A 19,464-nucleotide genomic window follows, 5' to 3' on the forward strand; every position below is an offset into this window, starting at 1 on the left:
TAATCCATTTTAGATCATGGATGTTTACATCTCAAAGTTCACGTGTGCTTGTGTCCCTTTGTCATTGCATGGCACTTGGTATAAAATGTGTGCTGTTTTGCTAACCATGAATTCTAATATATTACTCATTATACTGGGTGTGTATGGTTTTTGCAAAATCATAAGCTCCTGCCACAAGGATTTTGTAGCCTAAATTAGATTTGACACAGGACATGACGGTAAACAAAAGGAGTGGGCATGAGGTTCTTAGTGAATGATCATGAGAAGTTCAATGTTATGTGCACCTTTCACCCTCTTTGAACTTTCTTAAACTTAGTATTTATGGGTGGTGTCTTGGGAGCCTCGTGTCAGATCAATTTAGTACTCTTCATCTTCAGAGTACTTTGACAGTCTGTAACGATCCTTCTCATTCCCCGGTGAGGTAGGTAAGTATTTACACCTTTTACAGATGAGGGAGGATGAGGCCCAGAGAGAAATGTAGAGCCCCATGGTGTGAGATGATGGCAGAGCCAGGGCTTGTGCCTAGCTCTTGTAGCTCCCAGTCTCTTGATCTAACCACTAGATGAAGCAGTCTGTACCCTTTGCAAACTAAAGGTAGGATTGAAAAGAAACTTCCTCCACAGCACCTTCTTACAGTATTGACCATTTCAATGGGGTTGAGTGCAAATGAGGGCAAAAATCTATAAAGGTGAAAATTAGTACATGGGATAATTACTTGCACTGAGTTGATTAAAGCCTTTATACAAGTTATGCTGGCTAACAGGATTATTTGCTTTGGCAACACTGATTACTTAAGTGCTCATCCTTATCACTTACTGTGTGCAGGAGACATAATCATTGCTTAATAATATTGGGTGGGTTTTGGTTTTGTTAGAGCCTCCGATCTTGACCCCTCTGTCTAGCTGGGAGGATTTTTCATCTGTCCTCCTTGTGGACTCTGGCATATTTGATCCTCTCCAGGTATCACAACATGCTTAACTACTATTCCAGCACCTTACTACAGTACTGGCTTAAAGAACAGAGAACACTGTTTTTGACTTGGTCTGTAGGAAGTGAAGTGAGGAGTATATTCCCATATACAGTAGGAGATGCAGTAGTAATTGGCACAAATTGTCCTCCTTGGTGTATGTATGCAGCACCCATTCCTCTAGGGTCACTGCAGAGTGGTGGACAAATTGGCAGAGCAGAAAAGAAGTTGATCATGGATATCTGATTTCATCTGGGAGTTCACAGTCACATAAAGATAGCAGCAAAACTTACATAAAAGTTCTTGGCTGCTCACATCAATGTATTGGCACAAATAATCCTCATTTTATCTTGCATAAGACTCTACTTACTAAGACTCCGGAGAAATGGCAAGGCAGAATTTGCCAGAAGTTTTTCCTGGATTGTTTCTGAATTGTGGATGGGCACTGCCTCTTCTGTGGTCACATACCTTTTTCATTAAACATGCTATGCTAAATTCTGTGGTCTCACTTTTTCTTAAGAGCTTTAAATGGTTAGGGTGATGTTAGAGTTACTGACCATCTTGAAGACTTGAGAAAGCAGTCACGTGGTATATTGGCTACATAAAATAATTCCTGATTTACCCTGAATTTTCTTCTTTCCCTTACGAGTCATTTGACTTTCAAATTCTATGAGCCTGCCATAAGGCGGAGCTAGTAGGTTGTAGGACAAATGTGGAGTTCCATACAAGAATTAATTTTTAATATGATTGGAGCTTTCAGACACTACTGTAACTAATCAATCAGGATGGGGCCCTAGTGTGTGGGGTGCTGTACACAGATTTGTAATCCACTCATTGGTGTCCCTCTCCTTCCTTCCTTCTTTCCCCTGTGTCCAAGCCTACCCAGCTGCCAAATCCTGCAGTTTCTTTCTGACAGTGAGTAAAGTCGTGTCACATTATTCCAGTCACGGAGTGCTGGACTGGGTCTCCTTTCATTACATCCAGCCTTGTTCTCCTTCTGTCCTACATTCCACGTTATTTGGAAAATAATGTTTGGCTTTTAAGACACTCTGGATATGCCTACCCTGCAATTATACACCCTTGGCTGGCCCATGCCAGTTGACTGGGGCTTGCAGGGCTCAGGCTAAGAGTCCCAGAGCCTTGGCTCTGGCCCCAGCCTGAACGTCTGTGCTGCAATTAGACAGCCCCTTAGACAGAGTAAGCTGGCAGAGACCAGCCGCAGGATTTTAATTGCAGTGTAGACATACCCTCTGGTACAAACTTGCTGTCTTTCTCTCTGCCCATGGGTTTCCAAACTAAGGGCAGGTCTACATTGTGGGGGGAAGTCAATCTAAACTACACAATTTGAGTTACGTTAGTAGCGTAACTCAAGTTCACAGGGTCCCCACTATGCTATGTCAAGAGGAGATGCTATCCTGTCGACTCCCCTTACTCTTCCCATTCTGGTGGAGTACTGGAGTCAATGGGAGTTGATTTAGCGGGTTTTCACTCAAGGCTTATCTCCACTTCCATCGTAAGTGGAGACCAGTCTGAAGGAGCTACTGTATTTGCACTTAAGAGAAATCAGTTACATTCCTGTTAGTCACTATATTGTTTGATAAGCAACCTTACCATGCCTATAAATTCAACAGTTTGGCATATTGAATGTCTGTCTTTGGAGATTGCTAGGGATATCAACTTGATTTGCATTTCAGTAATATTTTTGTGTTGCCTCTGGTTTAGAGTTAAGAGCAAATCCATTTTCCCAGCACATGGTCATAATATTGAAGTTGGAGATGGGAAAGATCTGATACCTTATCTAGTCAGAGTTGGGATTGTATGCTGTGACGCTTGGAGATGCAAGCCATGCAGGCACACCCAGGGGTGGGAGTGACTAAGGTGTCTTTAAGCCACTTTTGTGCCATCAGGATTCCAGGGGCAGTCCCCAACTGCTTGTAGAGAGCAGTGCTACCACAGTCTCCACAGAGATGTGCACTCTGGCACTATCCCCTATGTCACAGCCGATGAGGGATCCGCATAAACAGTACGTGCACCACAGGAATTTTCCCTGACCAGTTAAGGGTTTTTTCCTGTCAATTTACGCTCACAGTAGTGTGCGGTGTCCCAGGGGAGTCCCTAGAAGTAGAATTCCTCCTAATATATCTGTACCCTAGCCGCCTCTTCCCAATGCAGAATTGTTCCCTGTGGAGTGTTTCCTAGTAATGCTTTATCTTGAGCGTTTAGATACTGCAGTGATGAGGGCTGTAGGAGAAAAGCCAAAGCTAGATGGTTGAAAAGATACATGGTTATTTAAGATGTTTCTAAAAGGAAATGGATTCAGGGCCCAAGATCATCTCTACACCACATCTTTGTAATAAGAGAGGCAAATAGCTACAAGCAAGTCACGTTGTATGTTGGCACCACCTTTAGTTAGGGGACATGCTTTTACATCTGCTTGACAGGATTTTATCTTTAGTCTCCCTTTCTTGCTGTTTTGAGAGCACCCACAGCATTCAGTCTTTCTGGAGGTCATTTTTCAGAAATAGAAACACCGTATCCTTGAAATACTGTGCAAGGGTCACTTCTTTGTTTTTTTATTTTTAATTTATCCTGACCTGAGAGATGGCAGGGGGGAATCTTAATTTGATCACCTCTAACAAATCATTAGAAATTTTTCTTCCTAATTTCAAATACTTCCCTTCTGCTGGAAGCCTCTAACAAATAACACAATTCTCTTTCATGAAAGTATAGTGGCTTTTGACGTGTCACCTTCTTTAACATGGTGTATCTCAAAGGTATGCTTAGATACTGAAGTGATGGGTGCTTTAGAATATGTACAATAAATGAATACAGGGTATCGACATGACTAGCCAAGTGCTACCCAGAGCTGAGCCTGTATGGGTCACACTTAAAATAGTGCATGTGCTGAATAAAGTGCAAGGTTATTGTAATGGTGAAAGCAACTTCCTGATAAGCTACGCAAATTGAGCCACAAGCACTAGTGCTCATCCCCTAAGCTCCAGATAACCAACACTTGTTCGTAGAGAACAGCAATCAAGTATGTTTGGTTAGTTATTCTGCTAGTATACAATATTTGCACCCATAACCTATCCCTTCTACAACAGTTTTATGGCAGTGGTTTCCCTCACTGAAGTCAGGAAGTGCTTTAGTCCCACATCAACTGTAGTTTTGCACCCCTTTCACCTGCCACAGATACACATAATATTTTGCATGGCTGTATATGGTGATTTTTAATGTGAGGCTGCCTGTTAACTGGGTTGGAAGCATAACTTTGATATTGTTGCATTTGAGAAGACAAATGTGTATTGAAACAGATGCTTGTGACGGTTCATGTCTGAGTGCTGGACGGAAGTCTAATGCTGAAATGTGAGTATGAGTCCCTTTAAAGAGACACATTGCTAATGCCTTTGCTTCTGTTTTCTAGCTGTCCCATTTCCTCCCACGCAGCGGCTCACACTGAAGGAAGTGTTTGAGGATGGAAAACCCAGGCTTGATGTCTTGAAAAGCCACTTGGTGAAGGAAGGGCGGCTAGAAGAGGATGCAGCATTGAAGATAATCAATGATGGGGCTGCCATTCTGAGGCATGAGAAGACAATGATTGAAGTAGAGGCTCCAATCACAGGTCAGAGAGAGCTTTCTGAAGCTGAAGTCACATATAAGGGCTGTTTAGAATCGCAAGCTGCCAAAAATAGCAGATCTGCTGCTGCGTGTTCTTTCCATCATTGTTCAGGCAGTGGGGTTTTAAAATTGCCTTTACTCCCAGAAGAGGGAGCTTTTTGGTAGCATAGATAAAGTTTTCACAGAAGCTAGATATAATGCGACAGTAGCTTAGGTAAAAGTGAAGCCATGCTCCCTGTTGCTGCCATGACCTTTCTCCTCTTAGCATGTAATTCCCTTTTTTGCTGTCCTTCCTCCCTTAGTGTGTGGTGACATTCACGGGCAGTTCTTTGACCTGATGAAGTTGTTTGAAGTTGGAGGATCACCCAATAACACCCGCTACCTCTTCCTGGGAGACTACGTGGACAGAGGCTACTTCAGTATAGAGGTGACAAATAAACCTGTGCCTTTGAGGATTACCATGTTAAAGACTGAACTAAGCCTAACAAATATTTGTCTCTTGTACCCTTTTTAAGTTCTAGTATGCTTCTGAGGAAGGCACGTTGCTTATAGGTCATCTACTTGCAGTGTGATTTGTTAGAAGAGTTTTTATTAACCAATGGGACATTATTTTTGAGGCAAGTTGAAAGTTGTGCCCTCAATATGTAGAGACAGGAAAACAACTGTGGCAGGGCTAATGTCTAAACCAGGGATTGGCAACCTTTGGCACGCGGCTCACCAGGGTAACCACCCTGGCGGGCTGGACTGGTTTGTTTACCTGCCGCATCCACAGGTTTGGCGGATTGCGGCTCTCACTGGCCGCGGTTCGCTGCTCCAGGCCAATAGGGGCGGCGGCAAGCGGCGGCTAGCACATCCCTCGGCCTGTGCCGCTTCCCGCTGCCCCCATTGGCCTGGAGCATTGAACCGCAGCCAGTGGGAGCCACGATCGGCCCGCCAGGGTTGCCAATCCCTGGTCTAAACTCTTGATTCTGAGTCTGTAGCTTTAATTTCACATGTGGCTGTTCTGATTCTGAGCAGAGCAAGAGGGAGGGTTGATCACAGGAGCACTCTTCATATTGCCCATAATACACAAGGGAGCAGTGAGTTTCCTAGCAGAGGAAGAAGAGATCATATCTACTTATTGGCCCCTGAAGTATTTAGTGTTGCATGAATGTAGAAGGCTGGAGTTAGAGGGTGGAATTTCACCCAGAACATTGGCCCAAATGAGCCACACAATAATCACAGCGCAGTGTCCTCTGACTACATACCTAACTATATTGTAGCTACATGCTTTGTCAGTGTAATGTCAGTCATCACACCAGGATTTTGTGGCTTTGTGACTCCGTTCATTGATCATGTGGTATTGCAGCTAGGCAAAGTTGAGAACAGTTGGTCTTAAAGGACAGATTAATTGACTTAGATCAGTAACAGTTAGCTACTAGCTCTCTGAATAGTTCCTGGTAACTGAACAAGCACATAGTAGTCGTGTCAGGAGGTGGTTGGGACTTTTCTCCATGTGGAAGAGTTACTAGTAAATCCCACAGACCCTGCAGATGCTATCTCACTTTGCATGAAAGTGGAGTTGACTACTAGAGGAGTGCTTATTCTAGGTACAGATGCAGCATAACAAGTGACATTTGAGACTATCAGAGGGCATAAGATGGTCAAACTAATGATGCCAGGGCTTGTGGGTCTTGCTTCTAAAGGTAATAGAATAAGGTGCTGCATAGCAATTTCAGTTAATGTCAGATATGAGAACAAAGGTAATGAAGACTTGACCTATTGGAACTCAAGCAGAATTTCTATTTGCAGAGATGAGTTAAAATACAAGTGTGGGACTACCAAAGGCAGCAATAAGGGTATTTAGTGTAAATAGTTCTTTGAAGGATATTTACTACCAGAGTATTTAGTGGGGTACCACTGACTGATTGTGTTTTGGCAGATGCCTGGCCTCCTTCCATCCTAATACTTCTGTGCTCCTACATATTGACTTTAAGCCAAGATGAGACACTGAGCAGTTACTGGGATAGTGGACACATTGATGCTTGAGAGGTTGCATTTCTAATGTTCAGCCAATAGGATTTCTGTAGTGCTGGCACTGGTGCCTTTGTGTATTATTTCTGGAAGGGAGAAGGAATGACAGGAGTTTCATGCTATTCCTCCTTAAACAGTTTGGTTTGTGCATACTCCAGTGTCGTGTGTTTAAATGTATTTACCTTCCAGAGATATTGTCAAATGCCAGTTTAATCCGTCAGTGATCTGAGGAATATTTCTTTTGTGGTGTTAAAGCTGGTAGGTGAGAATTAAAGTTGTGTGTACATAACAGTGTACACTCTACAGAACATGGACGGGGAGCTGGCTTCCCACCCCCCAGCCTTTGATCCTTGGATCGTATCACAGATAGGCTAAGTTGTCTAGCATGTGGGAGGAAGATTAAGGAGTAAGTGCTTAAGTACTATGATGGTGGGCGCAATTTGGACTAAAAATGGGAAAGCGTCAGAACTAGGAAGAAGCGTGTGCAGCAGGCAGGAAAATGGATCACCGAGTAGTCTTGCTGGGGAGAGGATTGAGCTGAGAAAATTTTATAACGGAGTAAAGGCAGCAAATTTGAGTTAGTCAAATTTTGCTTGATCTGGTCCCTTTTTAAGTCTAATACGTCTTAAAAGTTGGAGTCCTTTGTAGAGCAACCCAACACTTTCAGTCTTTGGAGACATTTGGGACAGCTGTTCTTTGTAAGCTGTCAGCATGAATCCCTTTCATGCCATTCTTGACCCTCCTCTCCCGCTTTCCCTGTGAGTCCGCAGGGGAGATAAAGCCATGAAGCATTCTCTTTCCCCACAGAGCAAGCATTGATCTTTCACGAAGCAGGGTGGGCTTTGATTAGTACACGCGGGGGTTGATCCAAATGTCACTGATAAAACAGAATATAGAAGGCTTGCTTCCCTTGTGCTTATTGATGTGTGCCTTTTCTTTCCACCTACTGCAAAGTGCTGCCTATATGTTTAGAGGGATTCCCATTTGGGAGTGTAATAAACTGCAGCAGCACCAGTTTCTATAGTGAAATGGCAGCAGTTCAGCAAACAGCTTAGATAACAGCTGTGTGGGCAAAGAAGTGGCTAGTTAACAAGTGGTTAATCTAGTTCTTTATGGTTTTTTTCGGGGTTTCTAACATAAACAGTGCAAATATTTTCAGAGGTAACTGGATTCAGAAGGCCGGATGCTGTGATCTGAGATACTTGAGTGCCTTAGTTTTGCAGGCACACTCTCTTTATCACAGAGATTCAGGTGGCTGTAAGGCATCCAGATTTTGCTGTGCTTTCCAGTTTATAAAGGTGAAGAATGCTGGCATCCACAGGCCCTTTTGTGAGTCATGGCACAAGCTTGTGCATCCGTATGCTGGGAGGGGATATTATCAAGTGTCTGCCCAGAGCTGCTGATAATCATGACCTTTTAACTGAGTGAAATAGAACGTAATTGTATAATTGCATCCTGATGTATGCAGTCAGGAAGCAGGATGCAAAACTGGGGACCAGGGAGGTGTTAAGGCAAACTGTATTAGTTGTTAGGGACCCAAGTGACCCCTGGAAGATACCTGTGTTGCCATGAATATTTGATGGGTGGCTAGGGTAAAAGTGGTTGTCTATAGCGTATGAGCTGAGTATTTAAATATGCCCAAAAGTCAGTTTGGTCAGCTCAGAAATCTTTACCAAATTCTTTCTGGACCCCACTGTTTGTGTGTTGTAGTTTAAAAGCAACATCCTGTGGTGATAGTTAAAATGAGCATAAAGATGCAACAATTTCTTTTCTGTATTGTACAGAAGTGGAGGCTTCTCATTCCAAAAGGAAATGTTTGGTCTCAGTGCCTGTCATTTAAACCCGTCATTGCAATTGGGTCTAATGAGCTCTTTATTTGGCAGTCTTTGCAGAAGACCGGGATTGAATAAGAGCTAGAGACTGAACTCTGTCCCTCCAGAGTGGGGTTGTTGATCCATATTGTGTAGCAGTCTGTGAGGGAAGCTGGCATTGTTGCTATTGCTGGTTTTGTACCTGTTCTAGGGATAAACACAGGCATCTGGTCTCCAGAGCTGTCAGCACTAAACTCACACCCAATAAGTTAAAGGTAAAGGACAATGTTCTCATTCCTAGTCATCTCCTGTAGTGACATGCAGTCTGGATGCTATACTATAGGCTATGTGCCTTGCACAGTGGAGCCTAACCTGCAGGCAATATCTGTGCTAAATAACATTTCATTTGTTCCATTTTTCAGACGCAAGACTGTAAGCCATTATATTACAATATTCAGAGGCTGGTTAGAATTGTGACTCGGATCGAGATCAATTCCATGTAGCTTCCTCTTTATGAATTTTTCCTTCCTTTCATATCATGGGTGCCTAGCTTGGAAAAAGAGATTCATTTTGTTATAGATAGTACTGTAGGTCTCCTGCAGGTCTGGTGGTAAAAGCTGACTTGTATTCTTGCTCGTAAGGAGCCATGATCTTGCAGTCTTTGTAATTCTATTATGTAAGTTCTGGCTGTTTACTGGACTGTTTTGTTTCACATATGAAACATCTAAGTTTAAAAAATAAACAGCCTGTGCACTAGCAAACAGTCTTTCTGCTGCCAGTGATGTGGAGGGTGTTTAACTGATTATCCCCATAATCTGGAAGTGAGAGAGGAGCTTGTTTTTAAAACATACATATAATATTTTGTGACTTCTATCAGATTTTTAGTCAGACACATTCTGTGCATCTTCCACTTTTGTGGAGGGATCTCCTGTCGTAGAGGCTCCTACTTACAACTGCTTAAATGCCTGTATGTATGCAGTGCCCAGTGTATCCTGTGCACTGTATTCAGAAAAGGATCTAATTCATAAGCACCAACAGCAGGAGTGACACCTTAACCTAATTTTTCCCCTTTAAGATATTAGCTGCTAACGGACAGGGCACTGAACTGGGACTCAAGAGATCTGGATTCTACATCAGGTCTGCCAGTAACCCTCTGTGACGTTGGACAATTCACTTCTTCTCTCTGGCCCTCCATCTTGTCTCTTGACTGAAAGCTCTTAGGCATTGGGAATATCTTTCACTCCGTGTACAGTGCTTAGTGTGATGGTGCTCTTATTTCACACGGAAACTCTAGATGTGCTACCATAATACAATTAATAAAACCCTGTTTTATTAAATATAAAATAAAAGAATTGTGACCAGAAACAGAACCAGTTTTATTTATCAGTAGAGGTGAAGTGATGGTGGTGCAGACCTTTTCTGGATTAATTTGCCAAATTAGATGAAAATTAGATCTAACAGATCTTGTTTTGGTTTTCAGGTATATGCATTAAGTAGAATTCCTGTAAATCTCACTAACACTAGAAGGGAGCAGTAAAGAGGTGTGATATAAAATTGCACACCCAGAGTGCTGAGTGCTTTCTTTCTTTTGCATCCCTCAGTTTGGAGGGCAGATGTACTTTTTTTCCATGATAAGAGGAAATCACCAAAAATTGACCTTCGGGTTGGCGCTCATGACTGGCCCAGGTAAAATGAGTTTTGTCTCACTCCAGTTCCAATTCCCAGTAGAAGGGTCCATAAAAAAACCCACAATAGCTGTAAGAGACCCAATTTCTGGAGCATTCCTCAGTGTGGCCAAGGTTGAGCGGATTGGGGAGACCAAACCCCTAGATTGGCCAACCACATAAGGGTTTAGACATGTTGTCAAGAAACCTTGCATGGCCATTGTAGCTGTTCATTGTAGTTTAAGGGAACTTTGGTCTCTAGAGTGGGATTTCTAATTTAGCATATTTCGCAAAATTCAAATTAAAAATTAATATTCTAGTAGACTTAATGTGAGGCCTGCCAACCTTGACAATGTCACTAACATTTCTAACAAGTGTGCTTACCACAGCTTGGTTGACCCTGCTGGTGATTCTGATATTGCATCAGAGAGAAAAAAGCCATGAATGTTTGAAGGGAAACTATCCCCTCTCTGAGAGGGGAGGGCATGTTTTGCCTTTGCACCTTTTCTTTCAGTTTGATTCTGTTCTGTCTTGTTAGCATTATTAAAGAAAGCTGTCATAAGCTTCTCTTGCTAAACCATGTAAACTGTACATTCATTTCAATTTAACAGACCAAGCTATGTGCAATTGTAAATAGAAACAAGGTTCATTCTCTACCCCATCCTGGAATAAGATTGAATAATTCTCAATGTATGTTTTGGCAGAATATTTTCAAATAGCAAGCATTTAATCATATTCCCTTGCTTTGTCCATCCATTACATTAGCTGTATCCCAGAATACATAACACATTGAAGAAAAAAATGTGGTTTGAGCATAGGATAGACTTCTGAAACTTTGTTCCCTGCGTTGCCAATGACTGCCATTCTCTCTCTCTCTCTCTCTCTCTCTCCCACCTCTTCTCCCCCCCACCACCGGTACCTGTTTTCCTGTCCATAGAATGGCAATACACCTCTACCCTGATATAACACTGTCCTCAGGAGCCAAAAAATCTTACCTCATTATAGGTGAAACCGTGTTATATTGAACTTGCTTTGATCCACCGGAGCGCGCAGGCCCCCCCCCCCCCAAGCGCTGCTTTACCGCATTATATCCGAATTCATGTTCTATCAGGTCACATTATATCAGGGTAGAGGTGTACGTACCTATTTCAGAAGAGGGATGGAAGGTTTATTATTTATGAGCACTTTATATATGCAATTTTTATTCATTTGTAAATCTCAGCTGACTCTTTAAAATGAACATCTCTCTGTTTATAGTGCTAGTTATGTATTTGCATAAAGGGACTCTTGAAAAGATTCTTCAGTTTGATTCCTTATGCTTCATGTAGGAAATGTTCAGTCATGCTTTATTGCAGGCAGTTCTGATCTCCTTATTGTAAGCAGTGGTATGTTACAAGAGTAGATCTTTTGTATGAGTGTCAGTTTGTAAGGGAAGAAATTAAATATTCATGTATGCCTCGGTGTGTGACTTTAGGCTTTAAGGTTACAGACAAAAGGGAAGTTGCGTTCTGAAATCTAGTAATCCATAATTGTCTCAAGTTGCTACTGAGATATAATCATTTAGTAATCTGTTTCTAGGCATAGAGCCTTGGAAAATCTGGATAAGGGATCTCTTAGTAAAACACCAGCTAAAAAATCACATGAATGCAACTGTAGTTATCACTATTACTTCTTATCATGGCTCCTGTAGAGACATCAACAGGCTGTTCAGTGCTCTTTGGACTATGTTTCCCCTTATATGTTACCTTTCTCAACACCAATGATTTTTCAGGTACTTGTGAAATATCCATACACCAATTGAGACTAAAATGTAAAGTCTGATTTAGAGTTCTGTAGATTTTACTCAGGCAGTGAAACCAGCTTAGTCAGTTCCCTGATCTTCTGTCTCCATCCCTCATGTCAACTTGTGTCATTTATAGTAACTTTCATTTTCTGGTTCTCATGTGCTAGCCCTGATCTGTGACATTGAGGTTGCAAACACCAGGATAAAATTGAAATTGCAGAATATTTATAAATTTGTGGGAACATTTCTCCTATAAATAGACTTAGGAAAACATTTTATTCTGGATGTAAACGGGCTACCTAAATTACCTGACAATGTTGCGTTATCAGTAGTAATATTTAAAATTTAGGTTTGTGTAAGCATGTCTCTTCCTTTAAGGTTTAAATTCTGTAACATTCAGAGAGATACTTCAGAAGTACATGGGACTCTGGAAATCCTTACATTTACGTAGGCAGAAAGGCTCCTTATTCTCTGGAGATTTTAATGTTTCAAATGAGTAAATCAAAGCTTGCCTGGGGGTTCAGTATTTAAGTACCTTGATGTTTTAGCCATCTGTAATAGAAACTGGATTGAAGTTGGTTTGTCTCTGCTCTGGAACTAATTTTTATACCACAGCAGCTGGCTTCTGGAATACTGTGCACCCAAACCAGCATGTATTAAGCGCAGAAATTGCTTTCTGATGTCAACCTTCATCTTTCATGTTGTGAAAGAATGTACAGTTTTTGCAGCATGTCAGCCTAAAGGGCAAGTGCTTGTTACAAACTTTAATCCAAGCCATACTGCTTGTTGTCATAACAGATTATCTTCCAACTCTCAAAATCATCAAGGCAAACTTGATATCACTTCTCTCATGTTAGACAAATCAGCTGGTTAACAGTCAGTTTGCTAACCACAGGGTGATATAAGTATATTCTCTTTAAAACATTTATCTTCAGAGCTTCCTTGGCAAGCTAGCCTGGAGTATTTCCCTGGCCCTAGTAAGGCTGTTGTGGCACTTTGATATTGGTCTGTTCCTCAGTGACACTGAGGCACTTGTTCAGTGACACTATTCAAAGCAAGCTTGTGAAACTTTTTTCAGACCCCAGAGGGTTTTGAGTTTTTCCTGTTTGGGGCTTTTTCATTTCTTCTAGCATCTATATCACATGAATATAACACGTATGCAGAAGTTTGGTTTTTTTTCCCCATACTAAAACATATTAGGCTCTAACTAATATTCAACCCATTTGATATAATGGTCAGCAAGGACTTAACGATCTCCAGTTTAGGTTGCAGATGGGACATCTGTAGAGATGCTGTCCATCTGATTGTGCTTAGCTGCTCTGAAAATGAGTGCTCTTGCTTTAGTTTCTGCTGACAGGGAGGAAGGAAGGAAAAGCTGCCCCCACCCAATGCAAAGTTGGTTTCAGTTGAATGAGATCTCATCTGTCAGTTCTCCAGCTCAAGCCTAATATAGAGAAATGTGTGCTGTGGCTTTTCCCCCACTGGTGGAGTTGGCCAAGATAAGATCTGATGCTGCTTATGGAACTAGGTTGCTCTTAAAGTTCTACTTGAAATCAACTTTTTGGGTTTGTTTTAAGATGGATGAACTTGAGTGCATTATTAAATGAGGATATTGTTACAACAGGCACCACAGAAACTTGGTGGAATGATGATCATCAATGGGACACACTAGTACTAGGGTATAAAATATATAGGAATGACAGAGTAGGTCACACTAGTGGGGCAGGGGCACTATATGTGAAAGAAAGCCTAGTCAGATATAATAAAAATCTTAACCGAATCAAACACAGAATCTCTATGGGTAGAAATTCTATGCTTGAATTGGAATATAGCAGTAGCAATATATTACTGACCACCTGACCAGGATGGTGACCATGATTGTGAAATGTTTAGAGACTAGAGAAACTACAAAATCAGAAAACCAATAATAATGGGGGATTTCAGCTATCCCCATATTGACTGGGAATGTGTCACGTAAGGATTGCAATACAGAGATACAATTTCTAGACATCATTAATGACTACTTCTTGTAGCAGCTAGTCCTGGAACCCACAAGGAGAGAGGCAATTCTTGATTTAGTCCTAAGTGGTGCACAGGATCCGGTCCAAGAGGTGAATGTAGTTGAACCGCTTGGTAATAGCAGCCATAAATGTAATTGGTATTTTCCCCAAGGATGTTAAATATAAAGAAACCCACTACAATAGCATTTAACTTACAAAAGGGGAACACAAAAGTGAGGAGGCTAGTTAAATGGAATTTAAAGGGAACAGTCACCAGAGTGAAATGCCTTTTAAGCTGCATGGAACCTTTTAAAAAACACTGTAATAGAGGCTCAAACTATATGTATACCCCAAATAAAAGAGAAAACAGGAAGGAGGGGACAAAAAAAGCCACCTTGGCTAAACAACTGAGTAAAAAAGGTGGTTAGAGATAGAGACCTCTTAAAAATTGGAAGTCTGATCTGACTGAGGAAAATAGAAAGGAATCATAGAATCATGCACCTGGAAGGGACCTCGAGAGGTCATCTAGTCCAGTCCCCTGCACTCATGGAAGGAGTAATGAACATACACTCTGGCAAGTCAAATGTAAAAGTATAATTAGGTAGGCCAAAAAGGAATTTGAGGAGCAGCTAGCAAAACACACAAATCAACAGCAAATTTTAAGTACATCAGAAGCAGGAAACCTGCCAAACAATCAGTGGGACCACTCAACGATCAAAATGCTAAAGGAGCACTCAAGGAAGACAAGGCCATTGCAGAGAAGCTCAGTGAATTCTTTGCATTGCTATTCACTGCAGAGGATGTGAGTGAGATACCCACACCTGAGCCAATCTTTTTAGGTGACAGATCTGAGGAGCTGTCCCAGCTTGAGGTGTCAGTAGATGAGGTTTTGGAACAAATTGATACATTAAACAGTAATAAGTCACCAAGACCAGATGGCATTCACCCAAGAGTTCTGAAGGAACTCAGATACGAAATTGCAGAACTACTAACTGTGGTATGTAACCTATTGCTTAAATCAGCCTCTGTACCAGATGACAGGAAGATAGCTAATGTAATGTTGATTTAAAAAAAAAAAGGCTCCAAAAGTGATCCTTGAGATTATAGGCTGGTAAACTGAATTTCTGTACTATAGTTCCTACAAATTTGCCTGGTACTGAACAGAATTATCAGACACTTAGATGAACACAGTATGTTGGGGAAGAATCAACATGGCTTTTGTAAAGAAAAATCATTCCTCACTAATCTATTAGAATTCTTTGAGGGGGGGTCAACAAACTTGTGGACAAGGGTGATCTATTGGATATAGTGTACTTAGACTTTCAGAAAGCCCAGTGTCCCTTGCCAAAGGCTATTAAGTAATGTAGGCAGTGTGGGATAAGAGGGAAGGTCCTCTTGTGGATCAGTAACTGGTTCAAAGATAGGAAACTAGGGCCACCCAGAGGATTCAGGGGGACCTGGGGCAAAGCAATTTCGGGGGCCTCTTCCATTAAAAAAAAGTTGCAATATTATAGAATACTATATTCTCGTGGGGGCCCCTGCGGGGCCCAGGGAAAATTGCCCCACTTGCCTCCCACCCTCTGGGCAGTCCTGTAGGAAACACAGGATAGAAATAAATGGTCAGTTTTCACAGTGGAAAGGAGTAAATAGCAGGCTCCCCAAGGATCTGTATCGGGGCCAATGCTGTTCAACATATTCATAAATTATGTAAAAAAAAAAAAGGGGGTAAACAGTGAAATGGTGAAGTTTGCAGAATGAAATTACTCAAGATAGTTAAGTCCAAAGCTGACTGAGAAGAGTTAACCAGTTTTGTGAGATCCCTTTGTGCCTGGGCAACAAAATGGCAAATGAAATTCACTGTTGATAAAGCAAAGTAATGCTGGTACACATAATCCCAACTATAAATACAAAGTGACAGGGTCTACATTAGCTGTTACCACTCAAAAAAGAGCTCTTGGAGTCATACTGGATAGTTCTCTGAAAACATCTGCTCAACGTTCAGTAGTGATCAAAAAAGCGAACAATTTAGGAACCATTAGGAAAGGAATAGATTAGACAAAATATCAATGCCACTATATAAATTCATGGTACACCTTGAATACTGGTTGTCCCATCTCAAAAATATTAGCGTTGGAAAAAGAACAGAGAAAAGCAACAAAATGTATATGGGGTATGGAACAGCTTCCTTATGAGAAGAGATTAAAAAGACCAGGACTGTTCATCTTAGAAAAGAGACGACTAAGGGGCAATGTGATAGAGGTCTATACAGTCATGAATGGTGTGAATAAAGTGAATAACACTTCCTTATTTAACCCTTCACATAACACATGAACTAGTCCTCACCCAATAAAATTATTGGGCAGCAAGTTTAAAACAGACATAAGAAAATATTTCACACAAGACACAGTCAACCTGTGGAACTTGTTGCCGGGGATGTTGTGAAGGCCAAAACTATAACTGGGTTCAAAAAAGAAATAAGTTCATGGAGGATAAGTCCATCAATGTCTATTAGCCAAGACAGTCAGGGAGGCAACCCCATGCTCTGGGTGTCCCTACACCTCTGACTGCCAGAAGCTGGGACTGGATGACAAGGGGTAGGTTACTTGATTAATTCCTGTGTTCTGTTCATTCCCTTTGAATCATCTGGCACTGGCCACTGTCAGAAGACAGGATACTGGCCTAGATGGACCACTGATCTGATCCAGTATGGCCATTCTTAGTTGTTCCCCAAAACTCTCAGTAAAGTCTATAGATGATTAGTGCCCTATAAAAGGTTTTATGACATACCGTCTTCTTCCATCTCGTTTGTAGTGTGTGCTGTATTTATGGAGTTTAAAGATAAATCATCCCAAAACGCTGTTCCTGCTTCGAGGGAACCATGAATGCAGGCACCTCACAGAATACTTCACCTTTAAACAGGAATGTAAGTATACCCAATTCTCCTCAGTAATGACATAGATGCACCAGGACGACCTGGCCAGGTCAGGGCTCTCAGTCCTCTATTGGGCCTGTCTTGGATGGCCTAGCTGGCTTTGGCAAATATATCTGCACTTAGCTGTCCTCTTGTTTCCAATATTCTAGCACATTGCTTTAAATGCTGTTCAATATTTTGGGTTGAACCAATCCTGTGGAGTGCTGAACATACGCTAAAGTAGCATTTGAGTTCTCTTGGTAGAAGGAATATGAATGCAGATAAAAGGAGTGCAAGCCCATCTCCTGTGTTACTGACAAATGGTTGCATGCAAAGTCCCCTCCTTCTCCCCAGTTTCTAGACCCAGCACCCTATAATTACTGCCAAATGACTTTCAGTTCAGTTTGTGCAGCTGGAATTGGTGATTACAGCTGGAAGAAAATAAAGGACTCTTCCTAGTGTTTGTACTGGGCGAATCATTACCTCTAAGATAATTTTATTTTAGTTAAATATAGTATTTATAACTTTTTAAAGTATGTGAAACTAGTGCTGGTGAAAGGTCAAGTGGCATGCCAGCACTGGAGACTGAAATCCTCTCTCCACACAACAAGCATAGCAGAGGCAGCAGTCGTGTGTGCGTCGACCCTGACCTGAAAGAGTTGTCTTTAGAGGACAGGCGATAGTTGTCAGAGGGGTAAAGTGTGACAGGAACCTACCTGTTTGTTCAGAAATGAGCTGAGAGGCATCAGCTTGCTTCATGCTGGACACTGATGATGGTCATTATTTCTCCCTACTGAGCTGAGCTGGATTTGAGCCAGTGATCTAGAGGTTAAAGGTTCTGTATTCTGTTCCCAGGATCCCCTGTTGAAAAGCATAATAAACAAAAACTGCCTTTTCTCTTCCTGTACATAAATGTTTCACTACAGAAACCTTTTTGAGCAACAGAAATAAGGGAGGGAGAAAACGAAAAATTCAGTAATATCACCCTTTCCCTGTAGATGAAGGTCACTCTTACAGTAACAGTAAGATTTTTCCAAGACATGGTTGTGATAAAACATCACCATCTAAGATGGCTGCCAGACCTGAGACCATGTGTACTTTGATGTGGTGATCTCCTAATGTGACTACATGGTGTTGTAGAGTCTTACTACTTCAGTAGCATCTGATGGGGGACGTTTCTGAATCTATCTGACACCTGGTTGTGAAAGCTTAGTTTCTGCTTTTAGGAAACCCATATCACTTCTGTGACAGTGAAAATCTTCCTAGCCTATCTGTTAAAACAAGCAGCAAACGACATCAGATTGCAGAGCATTAATGGTTAAACCAGCATACTGCTGCTTAGAACAGCACCTCCTGTTGTATCCATAAAAAGAAATCTAAAACATTGGCTTTTAGAATGCATTTTAATGTGGAGATTGCGGAATGTAACTTTTTTTTTAAGCCCTTTGGGCCAACTCAGCACGCTAAATAAGAGAACTTGTTCTCAGTGGCTTCTTTTGGGGGAAGGAACCAGATCACTCTGTGTTCTGATCTGTTCGGGTCTCAGGCAAAAAAGTTTGGGTCAGGTCAGTACTCAGATAGGAGCCCTTGAAATAACACAAGTTGCAGGAAACGGTGCTAAAAGTGCACTGAAGGGCTCTTTTCTCTCTGAATCAGTAACGAACTAGTGCCTCAGCATGGTGAGAGAACTGCTACTAGTTGATTGTACCTCTGACATCAGGCTGAGGCGTAAAGCTGAGAACCTGACCATATGTGGACATTAAAGATTATATGCTATTTCTTGTAAGACTTGGTGTGTTAACCCCTGGTATCCTGGTCAAATTCTAGCTCCTTAGCCTCCCTGAGTCTCCCTTGAAGCACTCGTATCCAACCAAAACTGCAATTCCTGATCTAAACTGTTACATGGTATTGGTTGTGCCAAGTTAAACTGCTGTTGCAGTTCCTAATGTATAGTCTGCATAGTAGTTGAAGGTTGTAGGATTCTTTGGGGTCATTTGAGATGAAAGGTGCAGTATGAATTTATTAGTAAACCAAGTTCTTTCTAACCCTTGGAAAATGCTGAGGCGCCTCTTCCAGGAAGTTCTTGCTATGGAGGTTAACGTGCAGTAGGATAAGTTAATCTTCTCCCGTCAAGCTCAGAAATTAAAGTAAAAGTTCCTGACTGGGGCCATGTTGGAAGCCTTTTGGCTTTCAGGGTCATAAAGTATTTTCTAAGACAGCTCCATTAATGTGCTAGAGGAAAGCTTTGCTTAGAATGTCATAGGTGTAGACTGTTTCTGTTTCACCTTCTACATTGGCTTCCTCTGACAATGCTACAGATCATGGCCTTTGCTGCCAGTTTTTGTAGTATGTTAGTCTGAATGCATGAATGGTCTGGAATCTTTTCACCCAACTTGATCAACCCACATTGTGTAGAAGATAAACCATCCTCTCTCTCTCTCTCCTGCCTGCTCTCCCTGTTAGGTCGAATCAAATATTCGGAGCGAGTGTATGATGCATGTATGGATACATTTGACTGTCTTCCTCTTGCCGCCCTCCTAAACCAGCAGTTCCTGTGCGTCCATGGAGGACTGTCTCCAGAAATCACATGTCTAGATGACATTAGGAAAGTAAGTAATCTCACTCATCATTCACACTGACAGTTTTATTGGGCACTTGTATTACTAGGGTTTGATTTTTAGTTGCATACTCACACAA

General features: G+C 41.7%; 1 protein-coding gene across 6 annotated transcripts in view; it reads left to right on the forward strand.

The window, feature by feature from the left end:
* The window catches only part of PPP3CC (protein phosphatase 3 catalytic subunit gamma), a 54,009-nt gene that overhangs the window by 14,593 nt on the left and 19,952 nt on the right, over positions 1 to 19,464 (forward strand). For all 6 annotated transcript variants that reach the window (XM_045004574.1, XM_045004577.1, XM_045004572.1 and 3 more), the window contains exons 2-5: positions 4,392 to 4,589; positions 4,888 to 5,012; positions 16,668 to 16,779; positions 19,231 to 19,376. In XM_045004574.1, coding sequence (XP_044860509.1) covers positions 4,392 to 4,589; positions 4,888 to 5,012; positions 16,668 to 16,779; positions 19,231 to 19,376 — 581 coding nt within the window. The remainder of the gene's footprint in view (positions 1 to 4,391; positions 4,590 to 4,887; positions 5,013 to 16,667; positions 16,780 to 19,230; positions 19,377 to 19,464) is intronic.

The sequence above is a fragment of the Mauremys mutica genome, chromosome 2, assembly GCF_020497125.1.
Source record: "Mauremys mutica isolate MM-2020 ecotype Southern chromosome 2, ASM2049712v1, whole genome shotgun sequence".
Lineage (NCBI taxonomy): Eukaryota > Metazoa > Chordata > Testudines > Geoemydidae > Mauremys > Mauremys mutica.